This window comes from Heterodontus francisci, chromosome 16 (assembly GCF_036365525.1).
Source record: "Heterodontus francisci isolate sHetFra1 chromosome 16, sHetFra1.hap1, whole genome shotgun sequence".
In the NCBI taxonomy this organism is placed as follows: domain Eukaryota; kingdom Metazoa; phylum Chordata; class Chondrichthyes; order Heterodontiformes; family Heterodontidae; genus Heterodontus; species Heterodontus francisci.
This window is the reverse complement of record NC_090386.1, coordinates 39,919,745-39,947,164: the sequence shown is the minus strand read 5'-3', so window position 1 is coordinate 39,947,164 and position 27,420 is coordinate 39,919,745. Positions and strand designations below refer to the sequence as shown.

The 27,420-nt window shown below is 42.7% G+C and overlaps 1 protein-coding gene across 3 annotated transcripts in view; it reads right to left on the bottom strand.

Moving 5' to 3' along the window:
* The window catches only part of LOC137378062 (pleckstrin homology domain-containing family G member 4B-like), a 186,210-nt gene that overhangs the window by 39,534 nt on the left and 119,256 nt on the right, over nt 1-27,420 (bottom strand). For all 3 annotated transcript variants that reach the window (XM_068048123.1, XM_068048124.1, XM_068048125.1), the window contains exons 9-16: nt 22,055-22,153; nt 20,772-20,920; nt 17,974-18,112; nt 16,833-16,955; nt 13,814-14,005; nt 7,177-8,003; nt 5,570-5,822; nt 3,696-3,785 (exon numbers count right to left, since the gene is read on the bottom strand). In XM_068048123.1, the coding sequence (XP_067904224.1) occupies nt 3,696-3,785; nt 5,570-5,822; nt 7,177-8,003; nt 13,814-14,005; nt 16,833-16,955; nt 17,974-18,112; nt 20,772-20,920; nt 22,055-22,153 (1,872 nt within the window). The remainder of the gene's footprint in view (nt 1-3,695; nt 3,786-5,569; nt 5,823-7,176; nt 8,004-13,813; nt 14,006-16,832; nt 16,956-17,973; nt 18,113-20,771; nt 20,921-22,054; nt 22,154-27,420) is intronic.

Below are 27,420 nucleotides of genomic sequence, written 5' to 3'. Positions count from 1 at the left end.
TCAGGGGGCAGGTTGTTCAACCTTGCCCGTCTAAGAGCGAAGTCCAAAGTACGGAAAGTCCTCATCAGAGAACTCCTCTTTGCTGACGATGCTGCTTTAACATCTCACACTGAAGAATGCCTGCAGAGTCTCATCGACAGGTTTGCGTCTGCCTGCAATGAATTTGGCCTAACCATCAGCCTCAAGAAAACGAACATCATGGGGCAGGATGTCAGAAATGCTCCATCCATCAATATTGGCGACCACGCTCTGGAAGTGGTTCAAGAGTTCACCTACCTAGGCTCAACTATCACCAGTAACCTGTCTCTAGATGCAGAAATCAACAAGCGCATGGGTAAGGCTTCCACTGCTATGTTCAGACTGGCCAAGAGAGTGTGGGAAAATGGCGCACTGACACGGAACACAAAAGTCCGAGTGTATCAGGCCTGTGTCCTCAGTACCTTGTTCTACGGCAGCGAGGCCTGGACAACGTATGCCAGCCAAGAGCGACGTCTCAATTCATTCCATCTTCGCTGCCTTCGGAGAATACTTGGCATCAGGTGGCAGGACTATATCTCCAACACAGAAGTCCTTGAAGCGGCCAACATCCCCAGCTTATACACACTACTGAGTCAGCGGCGCTTGAGATGGCTTGGCCATGTGAGCCGCATGGAAGATGGCAGGATCCCCAAAGACACATTGTACAGCGAGCTCGCCACTGGTATCAGACCCACCGGCCGTCCATGTCTCCGTTATAAAGACGTCTGCAAACGCGACATGAAATCCTGTTACATTGATCACAAGTCGTGGGAGTCAGTTGCCAGCATTCGCCAGAGCTGGCGGGCAGCCATAAAGACAGGGCTAAATTGTGGCGAGTCGAAGAGACTTAGTAGTTGGCAGGAAAAAAGACAGAGGCGCAAGGGGAGAGCCAACTGTGCAACAGCCCCAACAAACAAATTTCTCTGCAGCACCTGTGGAAGAGCCTGTTACTCCAGAATTGGCCTTTATAGCCACTCCAGGCGCTGCTTCACAAACCACTGACCACCTCCAGGCGCGTATCCATTGTCTCTCGAGATAAGGAGGCCCAAAAGAAAGAATGGAAAAATTCAAATTGTTGCTATATGAGGTATTCCTGTTACTTGTTACTGTAAAACTATAGAGGGAAGTTCAGTTTACTTTAGTTTACCTCTGGCTGGTGTGATACACGAGGTTGGAACATTTGATGGGAAGCATGGGGCAGGAGCAGGAAATTCAAAACTAAAAACAAAAAGTGAGGGTCTGGCAGCAACTGTGGAGAGAGAAGCAGAGTTAAAGTTTCAGGTCAGTGACCTTTCATCAGAACTGACCTGAAACGTTAACTTTGCTTCTTTCTCCACAGACTTGCTGAGTATTTCCAGCACTTGTTGTTTTTATTTCAGATTTCCAGCATCTGCAGTACTTTGCTTTTATTTTAGCAGTAAATTCAACTTGGTTTCACCAGGTTTCACCTGGTTCTAACTGAACTTATTTCTTCCTATCTAGACTCTCTCTTTTCTCCGCTGGTCCAGTCTCTTCCCACCTACATCCGTGACTCTTCTGACGCCCTACGTCATTTTGACAATTTCCAGTTTCCTGGTCCCAACCGCCTCCTCTTCACTATGGACGTCCAATCGCTCTACACCTCCATCCCCCACCAGGATGGTTTGAGGGCTCTCCGCTTCTTCCTGGAACAGAGGCCCAACCAGTCCCCATCCACCAACACCCTCCTCCGCCTGGCTGAACTTGTTCTCACATTGAACAACTTCTCCTTCAACTCCATGCATTTCCTTCAAGTAAAAGGTGTCGCTATGGGTACCCGCATGGGTCCTAGTTATGCCTGTCTTTTTGTGGGATATGTCGAGCATTCTTTGTTCCAGTCCTACTCAGGCCCCCTCCCCCAACTCTTTTTCCGGTACATTGATGACTGTATCGGTGCCGTTTCCTGCTCCCGCCCTGAACTAGAAAACTTTATCAACTTTGCTTCCAATTTCCACCCTTCTCTCACCTTTACATGGTCCATCTCTGACACTTCCCTTCCCTTCCTCGACTTCTCTGTCTCCATCTCTGGGGATAGGTTGTCTACCAATATCCATTATAAGCCCACTGACTCCCACAGCTACCTCGACTACACTTCTTCACACCCTACCTCCTGTAAGGACTCCATTCCATTCTCCCAGTTTCTCCGTCTCCGACGCATCTGCTCTGATGATGCTACCTTCCATGACGGTGCTTCTGATATGACCTCCTTTTTCCTCAACCGAGGATTTCCCCCCACTGTGGTTGACAGGGCCCTCAACCGTGTCCGACCCATTCCCCGCACCTCTACCCTCACCCCTTCCCCTCCCTCCCAGAACCGTGACAGGGTTCCCCTTGTCCTCACTTTTCATCCCACCAGCCTCCATATCCAAAGGATCATCCTCCGCCATTTTCGCCACCTCCAGCGTGATGCCACTACCAGTCGCATCTTCCCCTCCCTTCCCCTGTCAGCATTCCGAAGGGATCGTTCCCTCCGCGACACCCTGGTCCACTCCTCCATTACCCCCACCACCTCGTCCCCGTCCCAGGGCACCTTCCCTTGCAATCGCAGGAGGTGTAATACCTGCCCCTTTACCTCCTCTCTCCTCACTATCCCAGGCCCCAAACACTCCTTTCAGGTGAAGCAGCGATTTACTTGTACTTCTTTCAATGTAGTATACTGTATTCGCTGCTCACAGTGTGGTCTCCTCTACATTGGGGAGACCACGCGCAGACTGGGTGACCGCTTTGCGGAACATCTCCGCTCAGTCCGCAAGCAGGACCCTGAGCTTCCGGTTGCTTGCCATTTCAACACTCCCCCCTGCTCTCATGCTCACATCTCTGTCCTGGGATTGCTGCAGTGTTCCAGTGAACATCAACGCAAGCTCGAGGAACAGCATCTCATCTACCGATTAGGCACATTACAGCCTGCCGGTCTGAACATTGAGTTCAATAATTTCAGAGCATGACAGCCCCCCACTTTACTTTCATTTTTAGTTATTTTTTCTTCCCTTTTTTTTTTTGGCATTCCTTTTTACATTTTTTACAATCTTTTTTTGTATTTATTTCAGTTCATCTTAGTTTGTTCAGTTTGCTCACCCACTGTTTTTTTCAGGTTGTTTTTCTTCAGGTTTGCACTTGCTGATGTTCAATATTCAGTATATTCACACCTAATCTGTACTAATGCTTTGTCTTTCAACACACCATTAACATATTGTTTGCCTTTGCTCCATGACCTTTTGGTCAGCTATGTGGCCTGGTCCAATCTGCACCTTCTCCTTTGTTATCTCTTGCCCAACCCCCACCTCACTTGTTTATAATCTGTGACTTTTCTAATATTTGTCAGTTCCGAAGAAGGGTCACTGACCCGAAACGTTAACTCTGCTTCTCTTTCCACAGATGCTGCCAGACCTGCTGAGTGAATCCAGCATTTCTTGTTTTTGTTTCAGATTTCCAGCATCCGCAGTATTTTGCTTTTATTATATTGGTTTCACCTATGTTTTGGGAATATAGGGAGACAAATTTTGAATCGCAATCCCCAATATCCAATCTCCCCCAGAAGTGTGCCAGCCACCATATCGAATTGAGCAACTTTCAGTAGACCTGGCTGGCAACCTGAAAGAAGTGGATGTCTCATTAAAATCAGGAACCTGCACCAGTCTAAGGATAATTCAACTACATACTCTGAAGAAGCTGTTGCCATGGCCTCTGAGTAGGAAATCTGATCGTGGCTTGTTCTTGCTGTACAATGCATATAGTCCAAACTGGTCCTCCTAGAATGAAAGAGAGATAGATGAAAACTCTTGTTTAGAATGAAGCAATCTCTTTTTGGCTCATTTATTGTATTTAGCATTTGTTTTTCAATTTCATAATCCTATTTATAACAGTTTTTCGAAAGGAAAACAAAGCTTTATTTTATCTCTATTTTTCAGAATATGTGGGAGAATTAGAGAGTCAAGGTAAGAGTCACTTCATGGAAGTTAATTAAGCAATAATGTTACTAAAGATTTTCTGAGCTTTTCCTGCTATCAGTGTTGTTGTAATTTGTTACACTGCCGAAGAGTTCAGAAAACAGCAAACATGACATCCCAGCCACAATAGAAGCAAAAGACATGCATATGCCAAAATAAAGCTAAAATACTAAAGAAAATGGGAAAACATACAGCGTTGACGCGATAGCAGTAATGCATTTAACAGGAGGCTTGATGTATATATAAGGGAATAGAGAAATATAGGAAAAGGGTGGAGAAAGGGAGATAGAATTAGAAATTAGGAGAAAAGGGCGGCACAGTGGCGCAGTGGTTAGCACCGCAGCCTCACAGCTCCAGCGACCCTGGTTCAATTCTGGGTACTGCCTGTGTGGAGTTTGCAAGTTCTCCCTGTGTCTGCATGGGTTTTCGCCGGGTGCTCTGGTTTCCTCCCACCACCAAAAGACTTCCAGGTTAATAGGTAAATTGGCCATTATAAATTGCCCCTAGTATAGGTAGGTGGTAGGGGAATAGAGGGACAGGTGGGGATGTGTTAGGAATATGGGATTAGTGTAGGATTAGTATAAATGGGTGGTTGGTGGTCGGCACAGACTCGGTGGGCCGAAGGGCCTGTTTCAGTGCTGTATCTCTAAATAAATAAAATAAAAATAAATAAACAGATAATGGGCTGGAATTTAAGAGCCTGCCGCCGATCTCGGCGGTGAGCTGAAAATATGGCGGCCAGCACACGCCAAAGAGCAACCACGGTCTCATGTGTGGAGACTCATTTCAATAGCCAGGGTGGCCAGCCCCCCCAATCTCATGGAGGGGGCGGGCTGTCCATCCCCAGCAATGGCGTCATCTACCTGTGCACAGGCACTGGCGCCATTTTTAAAGAGAAGCCAGTCCTGCCTGTGAACTTGAATTTTTAAAGATACAACCACCCCCAAAATTCTGACCCCCCTTTCTCACCCCCAATAACAATTACAGAAACTATTTGCCCTTTCCCATCCCCCAAAACACTTACCTTTTAAATCTGACCTCCCCCCACCCCCCTCACCCCCCTCACCCTGACTGCACAAAGTTTAAAGTTTACCCCTTCCCACCATCCCCTACACCCATTACGTTTATTTGGCCCCACTGCCCCCATCCCCCACACTGAAAATATTAACTCTTCCCCCTCCCCACCAGTGTCATGCCGGCTTTCCCTGGACGGAAATTGAAGGCACAGGAGTGCCGGCCGCTGCGCCGAAGATCGTGGTGGACCCGAAGGATTGAAGGTAAGTTCATTTAAATTTATATATGTCATTAATTTAAATATTGAAATCCAGGTCCCATCTCTCAGTGGCGGGGATTGCCGCCATGGAGCCTCGCCACCACCGGGAGGATTGGGCTGAGCCCTCCCAGCGTCAGCCTCTGTGCCGGACCACTGCTGGCCCCATCCTTTGGCCCCACCACTCCCTGCCACGGAGCCCGACATCACGGTCTTGGTAAAATCCAGCCCAATGTTTATGTCCACAAATGATGCCAAGGCAGGCCAGCTAGAATTCACAGAAACTAAGATAATAGAAATCTAGTTACCAACTCACATGTCTGAGGAAGCAGTGTCCGACTCTGATGGGGTCCCTTGCACAGCTCTCCAACTCCTTCAGAAAGTAACGGCTGTGGAAATCATAAAGCTTCTCCAAGTTCCCGAAGATAGTCCCTCGCTGGCCCCGCAGATCCTGGGGTAGGTCAATGTGCTCCATCTCGGGGAGGTAGTGTGCAATGATGTAACCAAGGGAACGGACATACTCTCTCTCAGTGATTAGTATCTCCTCCATAATATGCTGTAGCTTATTACTTGGGATTAGCAAGGAACAAACAGGAAGCATAAATATAAGTCCAAGAAATTGTTCCTTTTACCAATTTTAACTATTGATTCTTATGATAAAAAAACTATAACATCAAAGTATTCATGGACCAGCATGTTAACTTTGCCAACTAGAATTTCATTGTTAAGAATGTACTTTTTAGGATAAAGAATGCTGTTCCCAGGAAATTGAAGATCTTTCCATTGAGTACTTAGTGCCCATTCAATTGATGATAATGTGGCAAATCCAACCCACACATAGGAATATGGCAACATTTTCTAAAAAAGGACACAGCAAAATGACTTAATGTGATGTCCTAAAAAGGTAGAATACAAATCTATGTGATTCCCTAAATTAAGAGTATTCGGGAAGGCAATGAGGGAATATCCTTGAGGCATCTAGAAAGAGAGAGAGAGAAGAATAGGAGACAAACAGAAAGAGAGTGAAGGAAAGATAAACAGTGGAAAATTAGTAAAGTGTTGAAGGAAGTTGCAAAAATCCTAATTCTCTTCGACAATAGATTCTGCTGCAATGCATGAAAATTAGACCAGGATCTGAATATGTTGGAAGTTTCTGTATTTCTAACCCATATGTTGAACCTGACATAGCATTGGTACCTGCTGAGACAACCAACTTCAAACGTTGGACACAACTGAGCGATCCAGGCTGGGATCATGACCTGGATCCCTGTCGAGGAGCTTATATATAAGGATAGCCCCCTTACAAAGGGAGTTACTAGGAGCAGTTTTCTTTTGTTTCCGGGAGAGAATCCCCCAAAACTCCCCCATAACCAACATGTCAGACTTTGTGACTTCTTTCCTACACCCCTAATCTTGCAGACACTCCCACTGAAATGTAAAGCAAAGGATCGCCCCAAGACTGTGAAATTTGGCTGGGCCAATGTCTGAGGTACTGAGAGGGTGTAGTCGTATATAGAGTACCATAGTACTTAGGCCAGGACCCTCCCCTTGACTCCCCTCCATAGATTTTGGCCCCAAGGAGGCTTGAAATTCCTGCCATCTGGTGATATAAAGCTAGCATTATCTGGCAAAATTGGGATGAGGGTGGATGTTTAACCTGGCAAATGAGGTGTCAATCAAAAGTGGATTGCTTTGTCCTGGATGATGTTGAGCTTCTTTAGTGTTGTAGCAGTTGCACTCATCCAGGCAAATGGAGAGTATTTATGACACTCCTGACTTGTGCTTTGTAGGTGATGGAGAAGCTTTGAGGAATGAGGAATTGAAACTTAATTGTCATAAAATTCAACTGAAAAAAAATATATTGGTCTCATATTAACAGTTAATGGGCAGGTTACCTCTCAAATATCAAAGTTATATCCTTACTAGGAATTTCCTGCAGGTTCTTTTTCTGGTTCCTGTATTGTTCCATGTCCCGAGCTTGGTCCTTGAGGTCTACTTAGGTCAGGACTCATAACTGGAGTAATACCACTGCTATTTCTGTTAATTGTAATATTCTTTGAACCTTTGTCTTCAGAGCAAAAGCTTGCATGCCGTGACAACTGGAAACCCTGTGCTACCTGCATGATCTTCTTAGAAGGATAACTTCTGTGTCGAATAGGAGGAGAAAAGACAGGATCTGAATAAGAATGCAGAGAACAGATCTGTGAGCTGCTGTCACCACTGGATACTTCACTAGAGTGTAGCCACAGGGGCCAGTTAAATGTTAAAGAATTGGCTGTTGCTCTGTTTGGTTTATTTGTTGTATTTTCTTTACAGCTACGAATGTTCTTGGTAGGCAAAGGCTTATAATCTCCCTTTCTCTGCCAGATCTCATCTTCTTCAGGCCTGGAGCTCCCACACACACGAGGGGTACTTGTGATTATATCCTTATTGCACTTTTGATCTGTGCTCTTTGACTCTCCACTGATGTCTGAGGAAGGAGTTCTATTGGCTTTTAGTGTCTTCCTACAAAACTCCAGTTTTTCCTCGAGGAGTTGCCTGACCTCTTGACACTTCAACCAGGTTACATTCCACATTTTCATCCCTTTAGTACTGTTTAGGCCATGAACCTGGCTCTTCATCTGCTGAAATTTTTCAACAGAGAACTCTGTAAACCTCTGATGATAACTCTCAAGATGCTCCAACATTGCTTCACTGCACATTCCCAATTGGTTCAAACAATATTTACATTCTTCTGAAAACTTTGCAGCCTAACAAAAGAGAACAAATATGAAATGAATGTTAGTAAAGAGGAAAATACTGCACATACTGCAAATCTAAAGGAAAAATAGTAAATGCTAGAAACCCACAGCATGTAATTGAGCACCTGTGAAGAGAACAGGCAAACAGAGGTTTTAGATTAGATTAGATTAGAGATACAGCACTGAAACAGGCCCTTCGGCCCACCGAGTCTGTGCCGAACATCAGCCACCCATTTATACTAATCCTACACTAATCCCATATTCCAACCAAACATCCCCACCTGTCCCTATATTTCCCTACCACCTACCTATACTAGTGACAATTTATCATGGCCAATTAACCTATCAACCTGCAAGTCTTTTGGCTTGTGGGAGGAAACCGGAGCACCCGGAGAAAACCCACGCAGACACAGGGAGAACTTGCAAACTCCACACAGGCAGTACCCGGAATCGAACCCGGGTCCCTGGAGCTGTGAGGCTGCGGTGCTAACCACTGCGCCACTGTGCCGCCCCACAGAAGAAGCACATTTATTTTCTCTGTCCACAGATGCTGAATGACCTGTTGTATGATTCCAGCACTTTCTGTTATTTGTATAAAATAAATTTTTACTGTGCATTACAAAATGATGGCACCTATATCCTTAACTGGTTTTCTTGGAGCTTCTTCTAGCTATTTGGGTATATTTTGAGATGAGGAAAAACTTTTTCACCCAGTGGATGGTGGGGGTCTGGAACTCACTGCCTGAAAGGGTAGTTGATGCAGAGACCCTCAACTCATTCAAAAGGACTCTGGATATGCACCTCAAGTGCCATGATCTGCAGGGCTATGGACCAAATGCTGGAAGGTGGGATTAGAATAGGTGTATCGTTTTTCGGCTGGCACAGACACGATGGGCCAAGTGGCCTCTTCTGTGCCTTAAACTTTCTATTTGCAGTCTGAAGTCTAAAGAAGCAAGGATTTCAGCTTCAGACACTTGTAGGGTGGGTTTGTCACTTCTCTTACTCACCACATTAAGTACCAAACAAATCATACAGAGTGAAAAACAAGTAAGACCTACTCTTTTTATTTTCACCAGGGGTTCCCCCGATTGTCCACTGTAACTTCAGCAAAAGATTCATAGAAACACCAGAGAAATGAGGTAAAAGCCATTTACTCCATTTCTCCAGAGTTTTTGTAGATTTTCTGCCAAATTTGCGGCAGTCGTGAGAACCCACATGAAAATTCAGACTTATATTTTTCTTCCACACTAAGCAGCACAGTTATGTTGAGCAGGGAAAGGTAATGTGAGAAACCAGTTGCCCAAAGCAGCCAAAATATGTTGTTGTTTTATTCCTAATTATTTCATCATTGTTCACTCCATCCTCGACTTCTCCTGGAGAGGAGATGGTTTGGGTACAGTTGAGGTACATTCCCATGAGAGGAAAAGGTAGGGCAACCAAAGCCAGAGCTCCCTGGATGACGAAAGAGAAAGAGAGTAAGATGAAGCAGAAAAAGGTTCCCTATGGCAGATGTCAGGTTGATAATACAGGTGAGAACCAAGCTGAATGTAGAAAGTTCAGAGGGGAAGTGACAAAGCAAATAAGAGAGCAAAGAGAGAGTATGAGAAGAGACTGGCAGCTAACATGAGAGGAAATGCAAAAGTCCTCTATAAGCATATGAATAGTAAAAAGGTAGTCAGAGGAGGGGTAGGGCTGATTAGTGACCAAAAAGCGGATCTACACATGCAGGCAGAGGGGATGGCTGGGGTACTAAATAAATACTTTGCATCTGTCTTTACCAAGGAAGAAAATGCTGCCAAACTCATAATGAAAGAGGAAGTAGTTGAGATACTTGATTGGCTAAACATTGATAAAGAGGAGGTATTAGAAAGGCTGACTGCACTTAAAATTGACAAGTCACCAGGACCGGTTGGGATGTATCTGAGGATGCTGTAATGGCTATAATTAGAACATTACAGCGCAGTACAGGCCCTTCGGCCCTCGATGTTGCGCCGACCTGTGAAACCATCTGACCTACACTATTCCATTTTCATCCATATGTCTATCCAATGACCACTTAAATGCCCTTAAAGTTGGCGAATCTACTACTGCTGCAGGCAGGGCGTTCCACGCCCTTACTACTCTCTGAGTAAAGAAACTACCTCTCACATCTGTCCTATATCTATCACCCCTCAACTTAAAGCTATGTCCCCTCATGTTTGCCATCACCATCCGAGGAAAAAGACGCTCACTATCCACCCTATCTAACCCTCCGATTATCTTATATGTCTCTATTAAGTCACCTCTCCTCCTCCTTCTCTCCAACGAAAACAACCTCAAGTTCCTCAGCCTTTCCTCGTAAGACCTTCCCTCCATACCAGGCAACAACCTAGTAAATCTCCTCTGCACCCTTTCCATAGCTTCCACATCCTTCCTATAATGCGGTGACCAGAACTGCACGCAATACTCCAGGTGCGGCCGCACCAGAGTTCTGTACAGCTGCAGCATGACCTCGTGGCTCCGAAACTCGATCCCCCTACTAATAAAAGCTAACACACCATATGCCTTCTTAACAGCCCTATTAACCTGGGTAGCAACCTTCAGGGATTTATGCACCTGGACACCAAGATCTCTCTGTTCATCTACACTACCAAGAATCTTCCCATTAGCCCAGTACTCTGCATTCCTGTTACTCCTTCCAAAGTGAATCATCTCACAATTTTCCGCATTAAACTCCATTTGCCATCTCTCAGCCCAGCTCTGCAACCTATCTATGTCCCTCTGTACCCTACAACATCCTTCGGCACTATCCACAACTCCACCGACCTTAGTGTCATCTGCAAATTTACTAACCCACCCTTCTACACCCTCTTCCAGGTCATTTATAAAAATGACAAACAGCAGTGGCCCCAAAACAGATCCTTGCGGTACACCACTAGTAACTAAACTCCAGGATGAACATTTGCCATCAACCACCACCCTCTGTCTTCTTTCAGCTAGCCAATTTCTGATCCAAAGCTCTAAATCACCTTCAACCCCATACTTCCGTATTTTCTGCAATAGCCTACCGTGGGGAACCTTATCAAATGCCTTACTGAAATCCATATACACCACATCCACTGCTTTATCCTCATCCACCTGTTTGGTCACCTTCTCGAAAAACTCAATAAGATTTGTGAGGCACGACCTACCCGTCACAAAACCGTGCTCCATAGATACTGGAGTTATGCCAGAGGACTGGAGAATTGCAAATGTTACACCCTTGTTTAAAAAAGGGTGTAAGGAAAAACCCAACAGCTGCATGCCAGGAAGTTTAATCTTGGTACAAAGCTATTAGAAGCAACAATCCAAGACAAAATTAACAAGCATTTGGACAAATGTGGATTAATAAAGAAAGCCAGGATGGAATAGTTAAAAGAAAATCATGTTTTAGTAATTTAATTGAGTTTTTCGATGAGGTAACAGGAAGGGTTGATGAGGGTGTTTGATAAAGTGCCACATAATAGGCTTGCCAGCAAAGCTGAAACCCATGGAATATAAGGGACAGTGGCAACAGGGATTTGAAGGTGGTTGAGTGACAGGAAACAGAGAGTAGTGGTGAACAGTGTTTTTTTTGACTAAAGAAAAGTTTACGGTGAGGTTCCCCAGGAGTCAGTCCTGGGACTACTGCTTTTCTTGACATATATGTGGTGAGTGGTCCCAACCACTCACCACATGAAAAAGGTTTTCCTTTTGGTTCTTTTGCCATTACTTTAATTTTGTATCCCTGGCTCTCGTTTCTCTCTATCAACTCTGTCAAGTCCCCTCATGCTTCTGAACACCTCTATCAAATCTCCTCACAATGTTCCCTTCTCTAAGGAGAACAACCCAGCCTCACCAATCTCTCCATGTAACGGAAGTCCTTCACCCCTAGAACAATTCTCTTAAATATTTTCTTCACCCTCTCGAAAGAAACATAAAGAGGACATAGACATATAGACATGGGCAGGCTGGTGGAATGGGTGGACACGCAGAAGATGAAATTTAATGCAGAGAAGTGTGAAGTGATACATTTTGGTAGGAAGAACAAGGAAAGGCAATATAAATGAAAGGGTACAATTCTAAAGTAGGTGCAGGAACAGAGAGATCTGGGCGTATATGTACACAAATCGTTAAATATGAAAGGTCAGGTTGAGAAGGTGCTTAAAAAGGCATATGGGTTCCTGGGCTTTATAAATAGAGCCATACAGTACAAAAGCAAGGAAGCTATGATGAACCTTTATAAAAAAAAAACTGGTTCAGCCTCAACTAGAGTAGTGTGTCCAATTCTGGACACCACACTTTAGGAAGGATGTGAAGGCTTTCGAGAGGGTGTTTTTTTGGGATGAGGGACTTCAGTTACATGCATAGATTGTAGATGCTGGAGCTGTTCTCAGAGAAGAAAAGGTTGAGAGGAGATTCGATAGAGGTGTTGAAAATCATGAGGGGTCTAGAAAGAATAGATGGAGAGAAACTGTACCCATTGGTGGAAGTGTTGATAAGTAGAGAACACAGATTTAAGGTGATTGGCAAAAGAACAAAAGGCAACATGAGGAAGAACATTTTTAACTCAGCAAGTGGTTAGGATCTGGAAAGCACTGCCTGAGAGTGTGTTAGAGGCAGATTCAATTATGGGCTTTCAAAAGGGAATTGGATAAACACCCGAAGGGCTACAGGAGAAGGGCGATGGAGTGTGACATTGCTAAATTGCTTTTGCAGAGAGCCAGCATGGACTCAATGGGCTGAATGCCTCCTGTGCTTTAACCATTCTCTGATTCTACGATTCATTGAATTCTATGGTTGCTAGCCCTCACCCGAGTAACCACTCTTCACATTTGAGAATGAGCAGCAGGCTACTTGATTAATTGTACAACAATGCTGAACCTGATCATCTCCTCATCTGACATTCACATAAACACTTTCCAGCCAGCAACATCCTTGTGGCAGCAGAGTTTTTTTTCTCTACCTTCCTTGACTAGTAATAATGGATTTGCCAATGGCACACTTCTGAGGGGATGTACTTGCAGGAAAAGGAATGCTGGGCAGGTCCGGCTGCCTGCAAGGTGTGCTATGCCCTTACAGCAGCTCAAGCACTCCCGCAACTCCAGCAAGAAGTAAAATAACCTCGCTTTCACAAATAATTTGCTTGTGTCGGCTTCTCTTCCCATTGCAGTTTCATCTAGTGGACCCTTGAAAATCAGGTGCTAGCTGCTCCCTTCCATGTCTGAAGGCTCAGGCCTGCTGATAGGGTTTCCTTTCCTTTTCATCTTTGCCTACCTGATCTCATGTCTCTTCAGCCTTGTCAAAGGCACCTGATGCGTTGAAATGCTTTTTAAAGCTCTCCAAAAGTTTGATAAATGTTGTTGCCCCTCCCCTTTAATTGTCCTTATCTTCTTAAGTTTCACTTATGCACAATTTTCACATCCATTGGCCTATGTGACTTTGCACCTGAAATTTTACATAATTATTCCTATTAGTTTACATCAGAAAATGGAGACCTATTTGTGCCCGGACATTTGGATGGCATTAGCATCATTTTTAATCTATTAGAACTTACTTAGACCTAGATGAAGATCAGCCCCATAACTCCCTAAACAGGTCAGCCTGCTTTAATTATATATGTTGGTTAGACCTCAATATGGCTACTTGAAAGTTTTTTCTTCAAGTGCCAATCAGTCCTGTTAAGTTAAAAAGTGAAATGGCGATTGTGGATTTTATTGTATTTTATTTAGCTCATGCATTTTGTAATATCACTGGACGACGCCCAGTAAACATGCCATTTATTTTACAGTTCTTCAAGTTCTGATTATCCTGATACCAACCTTATCACAGTAGGTGTACAAGTTAACTAGGGCCTCCAATTCCACCTGACGTCTCTTAGCTCTAATGTGAAAATTGTTCAGTCGTATTTTGAAATCTTCTACCATATGTTTGAACACTGAAAACTCAGGATATGAAAAACCATCCAGTTGATCTGCTTCTTTCAACAGCTCCAAGCCCTTTTTGTATTCCTGCTGCAAGGTGAAATTGTGGGAGAAATGAGGAATGAAACATTACTAAATGCTGGACACAATAACAACAACTGCATTTACACCTTTCATGTAGTAAAACGATCCAATGTGCTTCGCAGGAGTTCTATCAAAGCTTGACACCAAGGCACATAAGGAGATATTAGGAAAGGACAGGTAAGTTTTCAGCAGTGTCTTAAAGGAGGAGGTAGAGATAGAGAGACAGAGAAGTGTAGGGAAGGAATTCCAGAACTGAGAACAAAATATTAGCTTCATTAAATATCATTTTGTTCCATTCCCTCCAATCATTTTGTGCCATTATTACGTTTTCATCCATATTCTAAACACGTTACATGTAGCTGTTGTTAATCCATTCACTGACTGGTCACTTGTAACTCAGGATCTGAGTGGTAATGTACATGAAATAAAGTCTTAACATTGGAGATGTATTGAATACGTGACCGAGATTTTATCTGGGCGATGGGGGTCTCGACCTTGTGCCTTGTAGATAGTGGGCAGGTTATGGGGAGTCAGGAGGTGAGTTACTCGCTGCAGGATTCCCAGCCTCTGACCTGTTCTTGTAGCCATGATATTGAAATGGCGACTCCAGTTCAGTTTCTGGTCAATGGTAACCCCTAGGATATTGATAGTAGGGAATTCAGCGTTGATAATGCCATTGAATGTCAAGGGGAGATGGTTGAATTCTCTCACTTGTGTGACACAAATGGTAGTTGCCACTTATCAGTCCAAGCCTGGATATTGTCCAGGTCATTCTGCATTTCTACACAAACTGCTTCAGTATCTGAGGAGTCACGAATGGTGCTGAATATTCTGCAATCATCAGCGAACATCCCTACTTCATTCCTTATGATTGAAGGAAGGTCATTGATGAAGCAGCTGAAGATGGTTGGGCTTAGGACACTACCCTGAGGAACTCCTGCAGTGATGTCCTGGAGCTCAGATGATTAACCTCCAAAAACCTCAACAATCTTCCTTTGCACTAGGTATGACTCCAACCAGCAGAAAGTTTTCCCCTTGATTCCCATTGACTTCCGTTTTGCTAGGACTCCTTGATGCCATAAAAATGCTGCCTTGATGTCAAGGGCAATCACTCTCACCTCAACTCTTGAGTTCAGTTCTTTTCTCCATGTTGGAATGAAGGCTGTAATGAAGTCAGGAGCTGAATGGCCCAGGCTGAACCAAAACTGACCGTCACGGAGCAGGTTATTGTTAAGCAGTGCCGCTTGATAACACTGTCAATGACATCTTCCATCACTTTACTGATGATTGAGAGTTGACTGATGGGGCGGTAATTGGCTGGGTTGGACTTGTCCTGCTTTTTGTGTACAGGACATACATGGGCAACTTTCCATATTGCCGGGTAGATGCCAGTGTTGTAGCTGTACTGGACCAGCTTGGCTAGGGGTGCGGCAAGTTCTGGAGCACAGGTCTTCAGTACTATTGCCAGAATATTGTCAGGGCCCGTAGCCTTTGCAGTATCCAGTGCCTTCAGTCAGTTCTTGATATCACGTGGAGTGAATCAAATTGGCTGAAGACTGGCATCTGTGATGCTGGGGACTTCAGGAGGTGGCCGAGATGGATCATCAACTCGACACTTCTGACTGAAGATTGTTGCAAATGCTTCATCCTTATCTTTTGCACTGATGTGCTGGACTCCCCCATCATTGAAGATTGGGATATTTGTGGAGCCACCTCCTCCTGTTAGTTGTTTAATTGTCCACCACCATTCACGACTGGATGTGGCAGGACTGCAGAGCTTAGATCTGATCCATTAGTTATGGGATCGTTTAGCTCTGTCTATTGCTTGCTGCCTACACAGTTTGGCACGCAAGCAGTCCTGGGTTGTAGTTTCACCAGGTTGATACCTCATTTTGAGGTATGCCTGGTGCTGCTCCTGGCATGCCCTCCTGCACTCCTCATTGAACCAGGGTTGGTCTCCCGGCTTGATGGTAATGGTAGAGTGGGGGATATGCCAGGCCATGAAGTTACAAATTGTATTGAGTACAATTCTGTTGCTGTGCATGGCCCACAGCTCCTCATGGAAGCTCAGTTTTGCATCTGTTTGAAATCTATCCCATTTAGCACGGTGGTAGTGCCACACAACACGATGGAAGGTATCCTCAATGTGAAGGCGGGACTTTGTCTCCACAAGGACTGTGCAGTGGTCACTCCTACCAATACTATCATGGACAGATGCATCTGCGGCTGGCAGATTGGTGAGGACGAGGTCAAGTATGTTTTTCCCTCTTGTTGGTTCCCTCACCACCTGCCGCAGTCACGGTCTAGCATCAATGTCCTTTAGGAATCAGCCAGTTCGGTCAGTAGTGGTGCTACCAGTGATGGACATTGAAGTCTCCCACCCAGGGTACATTCTGCACACTTGCCACCCTCAGTGCTTCCTCCAAGTGCTGTTCAACTGTTCAAACTGACAGCAGCTCTTGCCATTTTAAACAACAAATGGAATTTAGCTTGTCCATATTTGCCGTGAAAGTCACTCACAATGGGGATTATCTCTTAGGGTCAACCAGTAAAAAATGTGAGATTATAAGAAGTTATGCAGTGAATACATACAGAGGAATATTTTCTGATCGGCACTGCACCTGCACAAGCATGTAGCATAGTTGTTCTAAATCCTTCTATTCATCTTTAATACAAGTATTAACCAATTTCAAGTAATTCCTAGCCAGCCTTGAATACCTTCTGACTGGTGAATAAGCACTCAATATATAAGAGTGTTATCATTGGGAAAATGCCTACTGTACAATAAAACAGGTACATACAGTCAATTGAAGAAGTGTTAAATATGACTTACTGTGGCCAGCACAAAGAATCCAGCAAAGTTATGCTGTGTTTGTTGCATGGCACTGAGTGAATCTCCATTTGTAACTAAATCTTGTAAATATGATTCACCTTCACAAAGAAGCCAGTTGTTTTGCTGTAGAAGGAACAAAAAGATAATGAGGAAAAATATCTACAAAGATCAATTTAACTGTCTTAAGTCAAGATTGAGTTCAGCATTTTTAAATCAACATTTGGGGACTTTTGCTAGAATTATAAATGGAAAATGCTGGACCTGCTGAGTATCTCTACCATTTCCTGTTTTATGTCAGATGCACTTTTATTGATCCCTACTGGAAATTAATCCTTTATTTTAATGGGCTGTAAATTAAGGCAGCAAGCAGACAGAGCCTGCGTTGAGAGGGAGATGCATGACCGGCGGGTGAAAAAATTACATGTTTCTTGGACCATTTTGTGACTGCTGATTAGACTACTCGTCACTTGGTACAAATGGTTAGTGTGCGCATGGTGTAGCCTCCTGCCATTTGCTAGGGCCCTGTTTTCCTGCACAGCAGATATTGTTAAAATCAGCCCTAGTATCTGAAGTCTCTTCTTCCCTACATTTTTGTTTATCCCTAATGAAGCCTTATTGTATGCTCTCCAAGGCATTAATGTCCTTTCTATAATTGGTTCCCCAAAGTGCACAGAATCCATAACTGTGGCCTAAACGTTGCATTGTATAGACTTACTAGTCCATCTTTGCACTTGAACCTGATGCATCTGTTCTTAAAACCTAAATCATTTCTGGCCTTTCCATGACTTAATCTACTCTGTACTCACACTTTCATGGAATTGTGTATTTTAATCCTTAGTTCTCTATGTTCATCCACACTCCTTCAGCATCTTTTCATTGTATTGCTTGTATTTTCTCTGAAGATGCATTACCTCATAATTCCCCACATTAGGTTGTGTCCTTTTTGCTGCTGGCCAAACTTCTAACAAGCCTCCTATAAGACAGTTTATAAAATGCTTTCTGACAATCCAAATATACCACATCTATTGTATACCCTCCATCGATCCAATCAGTCACCTCTACTAAATTTGATATTCACATTTATAACAATGCAGGAAAACATACCCCATTCTGTGGTGCTGATGAATAGATAAACCCAAACCTGTTTGAATTTCTCCTCCAGTCTCCTCAGATCCTGCAAGAACTCTAGGTGCTGCAGACACTGATTGGATCTCATCACTAGAGTGTGGACATTCTCCTCCACCATATTGTAGAGAGACGTTACTGAATCAATTGTATCCCTGCAAATAAACAGAAGGAAAGATTACAGATCATGCAAGTGATAAGTATTAAATCACATACATTTAAAGTACTATGATGAAAACCACACCTGCCAAGAATGAGGCATATTAATTTTGCCATATGGAACATTAATTTTAAACTCTTACCTGACTGAAAAAATCTGCACCTGTATTCTAACAGGACAGTGGCTGGAAACATTTGCCTGGAGAAGACAATGGAACTGCTCCCTGATTCAATTAACCAAATGGATTTTGATCACCAGACATTGAATGTGTGAAAGTCAGCATTCCAGCCTCCTACTGAGGATGTCTACAAAGATTGAAAGAATCCACAAAACTTCGCCGGGCAGGTTGCCCCGAAAAAAGAGCTAGTCACATGACTGGCCTGCTGGCCCCGGTTTGGTTTGAATTGTGTTCACAGAACAGTTTGAAATCAGACTGCAAATAAACTTGAAGAGATAGCATCTCCCTCTCTCTCTCTCTTTCTCGCTCTCTCTCTCTTTCATGAGAAGAAGAAACTGCAACTGAATTTTAAGAAGACAGAAAACCATCGAAACAAGTTTGAAAGTGTGTACTGGGCCCCAATGAGATGGCAAGATCGAACTGCAATCAAAGACTTTGCATCAAACTCAAAAGACAGTAAATGAACTCCAGCTATTGCTCCAAACCTTTTCCCTTGATTCTTTTCCCTTTTCTGTCTCTATCTGCATGTGTGTTTATCACGTATGCATGCTCACGTGGTCGCATCGCATATTTTTGGTAGTTTTAACTGAATCAGAGTTTTAAGGTTAATAAACTTATACCTTTCTTTTTTAAATCTAAGAAAACCTGTCTGGTTGATTTCTTTGCCATTATAATTGGAGAGCAGTGAACAATAATTCACTGAGGAGAAGCTAAAACCATTGTTTTAATCATTAAACCCTGTTATGGTCAAACCAGAAAAAGGTTGAGAGGGAACCCCTAGACCCCTTTCTCACCTGGTCGTAACAGTACTATTATGACAATATAGCTGACATGACAAACAAGCTGTAAGAACATAGTGAACATGAAAATGTATCCCTGTACACAAATACCAGGTGACGCCAAATTTCATTGGTTGACTGATGATATAGAGTGAAAAATCATGACTGCTTTGGCTTTGTGGAAATATTGGGAGAGTTTTTAACTTACCTGACCCACTGGGAATTGCGGGGTGTTGGGAGGGTGCCAGCAGAGGGTGGAGAACCCAGAAGTCAGGATTTCCCTGCACTCTATGGAGTACAGCATGTTTGTGATATCACTGACAAGTGCCCCACCCGGAACCTAGCCTGATTGGCAGGCTTGACTTCCAGTCAGTTGGAGAGCAGTCCAGAGGAGGCTTCAGGACAAGGTTGGTCAGCATTCCATGGGAATGGGAGATCAATTTCAGGGGAGAGAGGATTCTGATCCCAGAGTCCTGGAGGGAATTCCTGTTCCAGGGTCCCGGGAGAGGTCAGAAGCCTTGATGGTGGGGCGGAGGGGGGAGATTTGATCAAAGGTGACAGATTATCTAAAAGGGGGTCGAGGAGTCACAAGAGGTTTAAAGCAGTTTATTGAGGAGTGACAGTTCAAATATAACACATAATCAGAATAGACATAGTAGACATACGACCCGTGACAGATGATAAGGTTTACCATTCCTAAATCAGACGGAACAGGCTGATAAGGGTATTAAGCCAAAGCCAGCATGGATCCACTACTTTATTTGTGTTTCTTCCCTTCCCAGGTGCCCACTTATATACCTTATCTTCAGGGGCTCTGGATGTTGTAGTCTAAGGATGTAAAGGGTTAATGCTGAAGACAGTGAAAGCAACCCCTCCCACTGTAAGAATGATTATGTAACAGTCACATGAGATTACGCTTGGGAGAAGAAGAGGTAGCAGCACCGAGGATGCAAACTTAGGAGACTTGATGAGAGTGTATATTGTATTATGTAAATAATAAAGAGTTCTTAGTTGACCTTATCCTAAGTCTGAGACTTTCTCCAGAATGCCCCAGCTATGCTACTAACAACACGCAACACAGGTCTCATGCCAATTACTCATTCAATTACATCCTGTCCACTCAATTGTCCAATTACCAGGGAATAGGGGTCCAAGGTGGACCCCTCCTGGCCTAGGTCTCAATCCCCCCAAGATCATCTTCACTTATCCTTGCTTATACATCTTGCTATCTTCTTCCAGACAGTTTGTTTTAGATATGAGGACACTAGGGAAAAGGTACTAGGGAAACTAATGGGACTAAAGGCTCACAAGTCCCTGGAACCTGATGGAGCATGAGAAACTGGTGGAGGTCACAGATCAGAGGTGATAGGTCAACAGGACTTAGTATGGGATAAAGGATGGTTGGCACAGTTGTGTATGAGTTGTAACTTATGTAGGGTATAACCTGGGAGCTCGGCAAGGACTATTTGATAAGTTGAACCCAGAAGTGACAGAAGTGTGGATGAGGATTTCAGTGACGGTGAGGATGGTGTGCGCTATATGAATACCCTATACATTATTCATTGTTGGGAAGTAGTTCTGAACAATGATTATACAGTTGACAATTATATTGATGCAGATACAATAAAGGCTCTTATTAAAATTTAAATCAATAAACTCCCTTACAATGCTAGAATCAAACACATTTGGGTTCCCACCTGTAGTCCTCAGAGAAGCTAAATCGAGATTCCTCTTTCTTGAGTCGGGCAAGAACTGCTCCACCTTCCAACTGTAAAGTAACCAATCGGGCATTTTGCAGAACATGCTTCATCATCAACTTGTGCTTATTGATGCAATGAATAACTTCCTTTAAGTAAAAGTGAAAGATAAAATTGCAGCTGCAGAAAGGAAGTTCTCACAAAGCAATAATACTGGTGACACTCCAAATTTACAATTAGAATAGAAGATCTACAGCAATATTGCAGTCTGGTAATATAGTGATTAAATGCTTGATTAACACAATTGCCCCTCACAATTTAGTCTGCAGTTACAAAATGTGATCTGTGATTGATTTGTGTCCAAATGCAAGATGTTTATTTTTACGCTGGTACTGGTGCTTCATCTTTCTCTCCTCCCGTTCCCCATTATCAGCTGAGAGAAATTTCTAAAATCTTAACTTAATATAAATACACATAGGAAAGGGTCAATATGCAAAGAGATAGAACAAAATCAAAAACATGCAAATATAGAAGCTAGAGAAGATATCGATTTAATATTTCAACATTGAGATCCTCCTGGGTCATCTCAAATATTCACAAAACTACCATAAGCATGTAAACCTGGAGATGCTTAAAGTATTTCTATAATTTTCTTTTGGGTGCTATTTTAACACAGGTATCAAATTGTTTATTTAAATGAGTTAATGTCTCCATTATAATATCGGCTGATGGTTTGAGTTCCTCAATTTGAGAAATTGAGTCTAACTAGTAAACAGTGGAATCAATTTGCCACCAAGCAAACATTGAGATACAGTTTCAGTTTGAAACCATTGGAAATTAAAATCAGAAAGCTTCTATAAAGGGAAAAATTGGTTTTACACCAAGACAGTAAGTTGGAAATGGTCAGATAATGACCACAACTGGTCATCAACCTTTTCTTTGGGAAAGGAATTAGGTGTTTGCCATCACTGTACTGCCTGATTTGCACTAACCTGACTCCATCAGCATTTACTTATGGCTGGGTAGTCAATGACTACATTAACTACTGTATAAATGGAATAGTTTTGTGAATTTTTGAGCCAATTCCATCAATTGTCAGTGTCCCCATGATAGATACAAATAGCATTCACCAGTACCAGACCCTGTCATACATTTCTAAGCATGTCTGGTTCTTTAAAATATCTGACATCCTCTCACAGAGTTTTGTAATCATGTTATCTCTGCTCCCTCATTTTATTTTCTGGCACATTCCTGGTCTATTTTATTTTTTGTTTGCTATGTACCTCTGCACTGATGCCAGGTTTGTTAGATTCAAACGTTCTAATGGTGTCCAGCAACAAAGTGGATGTTTCTCTGCAGTTTGCGACAAACAACTCAAGTTTCTGCAACAACAAAAATTCCAATTTATGTTCAACAAATATCCTTCATAAATGTTACTCATTGGAGCCATATGTAAAATTCAATCAGCATCTTTTCCTCCATATTGAAAAATCCTTTAAATATGACACTACAAAACTTACAGATAACGGAAAATCTTTGCCTGTTTACAGCTGAGTGAAATTGTCAGCTGATACCTTTTATTCTCCTAGAATATTTTAATTCCCCTGCTGAATTAGAATGATTTGAGTTGATTTCATTTTTAAGCAAGTTTGGGAAGGAGTGGCTGGATTCTCCCTTTGAAATGAGCCAGCAGTTTTCTCTTGAAAGCTTGATTGCAGCAGGAGAAAAACCAGGAGCAGCAGAGTGTGAAGTGCTAATGTGCTGGTGGGCAAGATCCTCCATCGGTGTAAGCCTGAGTCAGTAGGCCATGGATTAAGACTCATTTCAGAGACTTAAACATAAGGTAGAATGGCACATCAGTGCAGTAATGAGAGAGTGTTGCACTGTCGGAGGTGCTGTCTTTCAGATGAATTGGTAAACTTAGCGACTCTCAGGTGGATGGGAAAGATTTCAAGGCATTCCAGGAGCCCTCCCTGATGTCTTGGCCAAAATTTATCCCTCAGCCAACATCAGTAGAGCAGTTTCATTTATCTCAAGACTGTGGGCCCTTGCTGTGTGCAAATTTGCTGCTGTTTCCTACATTAAAACAGTGACTACATTACAATAGTAACATATTGGCTGTGAAGCACTTTGGGAGTCTAGATGTTGTGAAAGGTGTGATATAAATGCAAGTTCTTTCCTCTTTCTTTAAAATATTATTTGCTACAACATGCCTCTACGACCTCAATCACTAGTCACAGCATTACAAAGCACAAGATTGACATCTGGTGGCAGAAACACAGTACTTCCAAAGAAAAAGAGAATTGATTCATTTGAATTTTCCAGCCAGCTGGAACATAGATCAGACTTCCCGAAGTTTAAAATTGGATTGTCACATCGGGGAGCAAAAATCCTATCTAACTAATGTATTGGATAGATTAGAAGATAGATCTGAAAAATCACCCTCCCAGCATGGGAGTTTTTAAGTGCATAGTTAGAATTCAGATGTTGATATCAGTAGGCCCTGCTGAATATATTGTCCATTCATAAAATCTACTTTTAATATTCCACCCCTGCAGTGCAATAGTGTGCCAGAATGTTACTCTGGCTGTACAATAGTGTATCCATGTGTCAGATCTGCAGCATGCATTAGTATACCAGTGAATGACTTCACCAATGCTTTAGCATACTAGCACTGTACCACTCCAGTATATTAATAGACGACTGTGCCACTCCCAGAGCAACTGACTCAGAATTTAGTTAACAAAAAGGAAGTAGGGGGACTGAGAACAGGAATAATCTCAGACTGGGTGCTGAGTGGGATTCCACATTGGTTAGTACTGAAACTCCATTGCTTCTAATCCACAGTAAATATCTGTATATCAAAACTAAATGCAAGTTTATCAAATTTGCTGGCCACACTATAATGGGAAAATTAAACACTGGTAAATGTAAAGTATTGAACATTGTTCAAAACTTTTATATCTTAAGAGTACAAGAAGTGGGAGTGAATTCGCAGAGATACTTAGTAAGAGACTTGGGATTGATGGTTCCCTCATCACTCAACTTCATGATGATGTGACTCGATTATATAGTAGGACAATAAAGTTATACTGGAACACTTAAATGCATTGGTCAAACCGCACTGGGAATAGGAGTGTTGAATTTTGGTCACATGCCAAAAAGAGAAATAAAATTGTTTCCAAATAAAAAAGGATTGAAATATAAAGTATGATTAGAGAAGCTTAAGTTTTACAGCTTAGAAAGAAGGGTGACTAAGGGAGATCACACCAAAGTATTAAATATCTAGTGATATACATAGGAAAAGCCCACAAGATTACTTTGTTAAGTTGGGAAAGTAGGGCCAAGAGATATAAATTGAAATTTGATGGAAGTGGTTTGAAAACAGATGTTAGAAAAATTGTTTCTACTCAGAGTGATGAATGTTTGGAATAATTTTTCAGCATGGTAGTAAAGGATCAGAGATTGGGGATGATCAAAACGAGTATGTTGCTTTAATAAAGTTAGAGGACCGGAGAGTTGAGCTTCAACCAGTCAAATGGCCTTTCATTGTTAGCTTTTCTCGTGAATATATGAACATCGAAAAATGATGGTCAGGAAAAGACAATCTGGCTCAACAATCCTGCCCCACACTCACGATGCTTATAGCATTATGACTAAACCCTTGTAAACCCTGCCCCCCATGCTCCTTCCACACCACTCCCCCCCCCTCCCCCCACCCTGCAGGTAGGTAATCTCTTGGGAGAGGCAAAGAAAACAGAAAAGCACAGGGCATAACAGTAAGTGGGCAGGTGGGGGGGGGGGGGGGGTGGGGGTGGGGTGCGGTGTGAAGGTGCTGGAGGAAACTGGAAAAATCCACTCAGACATTCAAACCTAGTCCAGGAGATCAGGATGATCATACGAGTGAACAGGAATGGCCTATTGTTCCTATTTCACAACGTTGTAACTATTTATATGAAAAAAAGTTATGCTTGGGTTTTCTTCTATTCCTAACTTAATTTTTTTTCTTATGTCCCCTGGTGTTTGAATCTTTCATCACAGGGAAGAATTTCAATATGAACGAAGAAGCCAATAGTGATATATTTTCCAGGGCATGTTTATTCATACAGAATGTTGAGCATTTAACATGATGGAACGGCAACATCTGGCACTGTCGTACTGAAGCCTTTGACACCAGGCTGCATTACTGAAGGTATTGTACTGGCATTAATTAAAAGAGCTCCATTAAAACCATTACCCTGTAGCTATTTGATTCAATAAACATTTATTCATGCAAACTGTGGCACTCAGTATGATGGAATGGAAACATCTGGCATCATTATATTGAAGATTCAATACTGTAAAATTGTAATTTACTCCATGATGTGGTTCACTAGCAATTATCAGCAAACTGTTGCAATTATATCTCATCTCGAATACACAACAATCTATATGAAAAAGCATGTTCAGTAAAATATATAGCTACTAGCTTAACATTATATTAATATTTTTCACTAGGTTGAAGGGTTCAAATACCGGGGACACAAGGTAAATGTTAAGCAATCTGTCTTTTATAGAATTACAATACAGAAACAGGTCACTCGACACAACCCATGTCAGTGTTTATTTTCCAAGTCAGCAGTTGTCCTAATCCCAAGTATCCACTCTATTCCCATATCCCTTTATCCTGCATACCTTGAACTATCTAGCTCACTTATTCTTTAAAAGCTGACATGGTCACTGCTACAATCACTACCTCCTGTAGTGCATGCCACAGCCTCACAATCCTGTACAGAAAGCAGGCCCGGTCAGATTTTCAGCAGCCTGCTGCAGCCTAGTCAGCAGCTGCCAACAAACAGGTATGCTCTACAGTAAAGAAAGACTTGGATTTACATATCGCCTTTCACATCCTCAGGTCATGCCAAAAAATTACAGACAATGAATTATTTTTGGAGTGTAGTCACTGTAATGTAGGAAATGTGGCAGCCAAATTGCACACAGCAAGCTCCCACAAACAGCAATGTGAGAATGACCAGATAATCTGTTTCAACAATGCTGTACTGACGAATGTGACTGGACCCCTCGTCAACTAAAGGAGTTAGCCAAGGACCACAACAGGCATAGCAAGCAACCTACAATTCAAATTCCTGAAGGCATTGGGCCCCTCATTAACATATTCAAGGGCTTAATGCCTGGGTTGAGTTGGTCACCTAAAAAATGGACCTCCCAAATATAGCAAAGGTCCAATGCCTGCACTGATCGAGTGCAGGCTACTCCATTGCTGAATTGGAATGCTTTGTAACCATTTATGCCAGTAAAACAAGTGCAATATGTACCAATTTTTACCCCATGATCCTTTCCATCAAACTCTACCACCTCATTTTCCTTTTTAGAATCACAGAAATCATACAATGGTTACAGCACAGAAGGAAGACATTCAGCCTGTCTTGTCTGTGTTAGCAACTCTGATACTCCCACTGCTTTGCTCTTTCCTCATAGTCCAGCAAATGTTTTCTCTTCAGGCGCTTGTCCAATTCCCTTTTGAAAACCACGATTGAATCTGTCTCCACCACACTTTCAGGCAGTGCATTCCAGACCCTAACCACTCGCTGCGTAAAAAACTTTTTCCTCATGTCGCCGTTGCTTCTTTTGCCAATCACCTTTGATCACTGTACTCTGGGGGTTCTTGACCCCTCTATGAATGGGAACAGTTTCTCCCAATCTACTCTGTCCAGACCCCTCATGACTTTGAGCACCTCTATCAAATCTCCTCTCGACCTTCTCTTTTCTAAGGAGAATAGCCCCAGCTTCTCCAAGCTATCCACAAGAGCACCATTGTCATAAATCATTTCTGCACCCTCTCTAAAGCCCTCACATCCTTCCTAAAGTATGGTGCCCAGAACTGGACGCAATACATCATTAAGGCCGAATCAGTGTTTTATAAAGGTTCATCATAATTTCCTTGCTTTAGTTCTCTATGCCTCTATTTATAAAGCCTTTTTAACAACTTTCTCAACCTGCCCTGCCAGCTTCAAAAATGTGTGTACATATACCCCCAGGTGTCTCTGCACCCCCTTTAGAATTATACCCTTTAGATTATATTGCCTCTCCTTCTCCTTCCTGCCAAAATTCATCACTTCATAATTCTCTGCATTAAATTTCACCTGCCATGTTTCTGACCATACCACTATCTTGTCTATGTCCTCTTGGAGTTTATCAATATCCTTCTCACAGTTCACAATACTTCCAAATTTTTGTTGTCTGCAAATTTTGAAATTATGCCCTGTACACCCAAATCTAGATCATTAATATATATCAAGAAAGCAGTGGTCCTAGTCCCGATCACTGGCGAACCCCAGTGTACACGTTCTTCCAGTCTGAAAAACAAATGTTCTCTACTACTCTTTGTTTCCTGTCACTCAGCCAACTTGTATTCATGCTGCCACTGTCCCTTTTATTCTGTGGACTTCAGCTTTGCAGACAAGGCTATTATGTGGCACATTATCAAATGCCTTTTGGAAGTTCATGTATACCAGACTTGTTCCCGGGATGGCAGGACTGTCCTATGAAGAGAGATTGAAGAAACTGGGCGTTTGTTCTCTAGAGTTTTGAGGGATGATAGGTGATTTCATTGAAACTTACAAAATAGTTAAAGGGATTGACAGGCTAG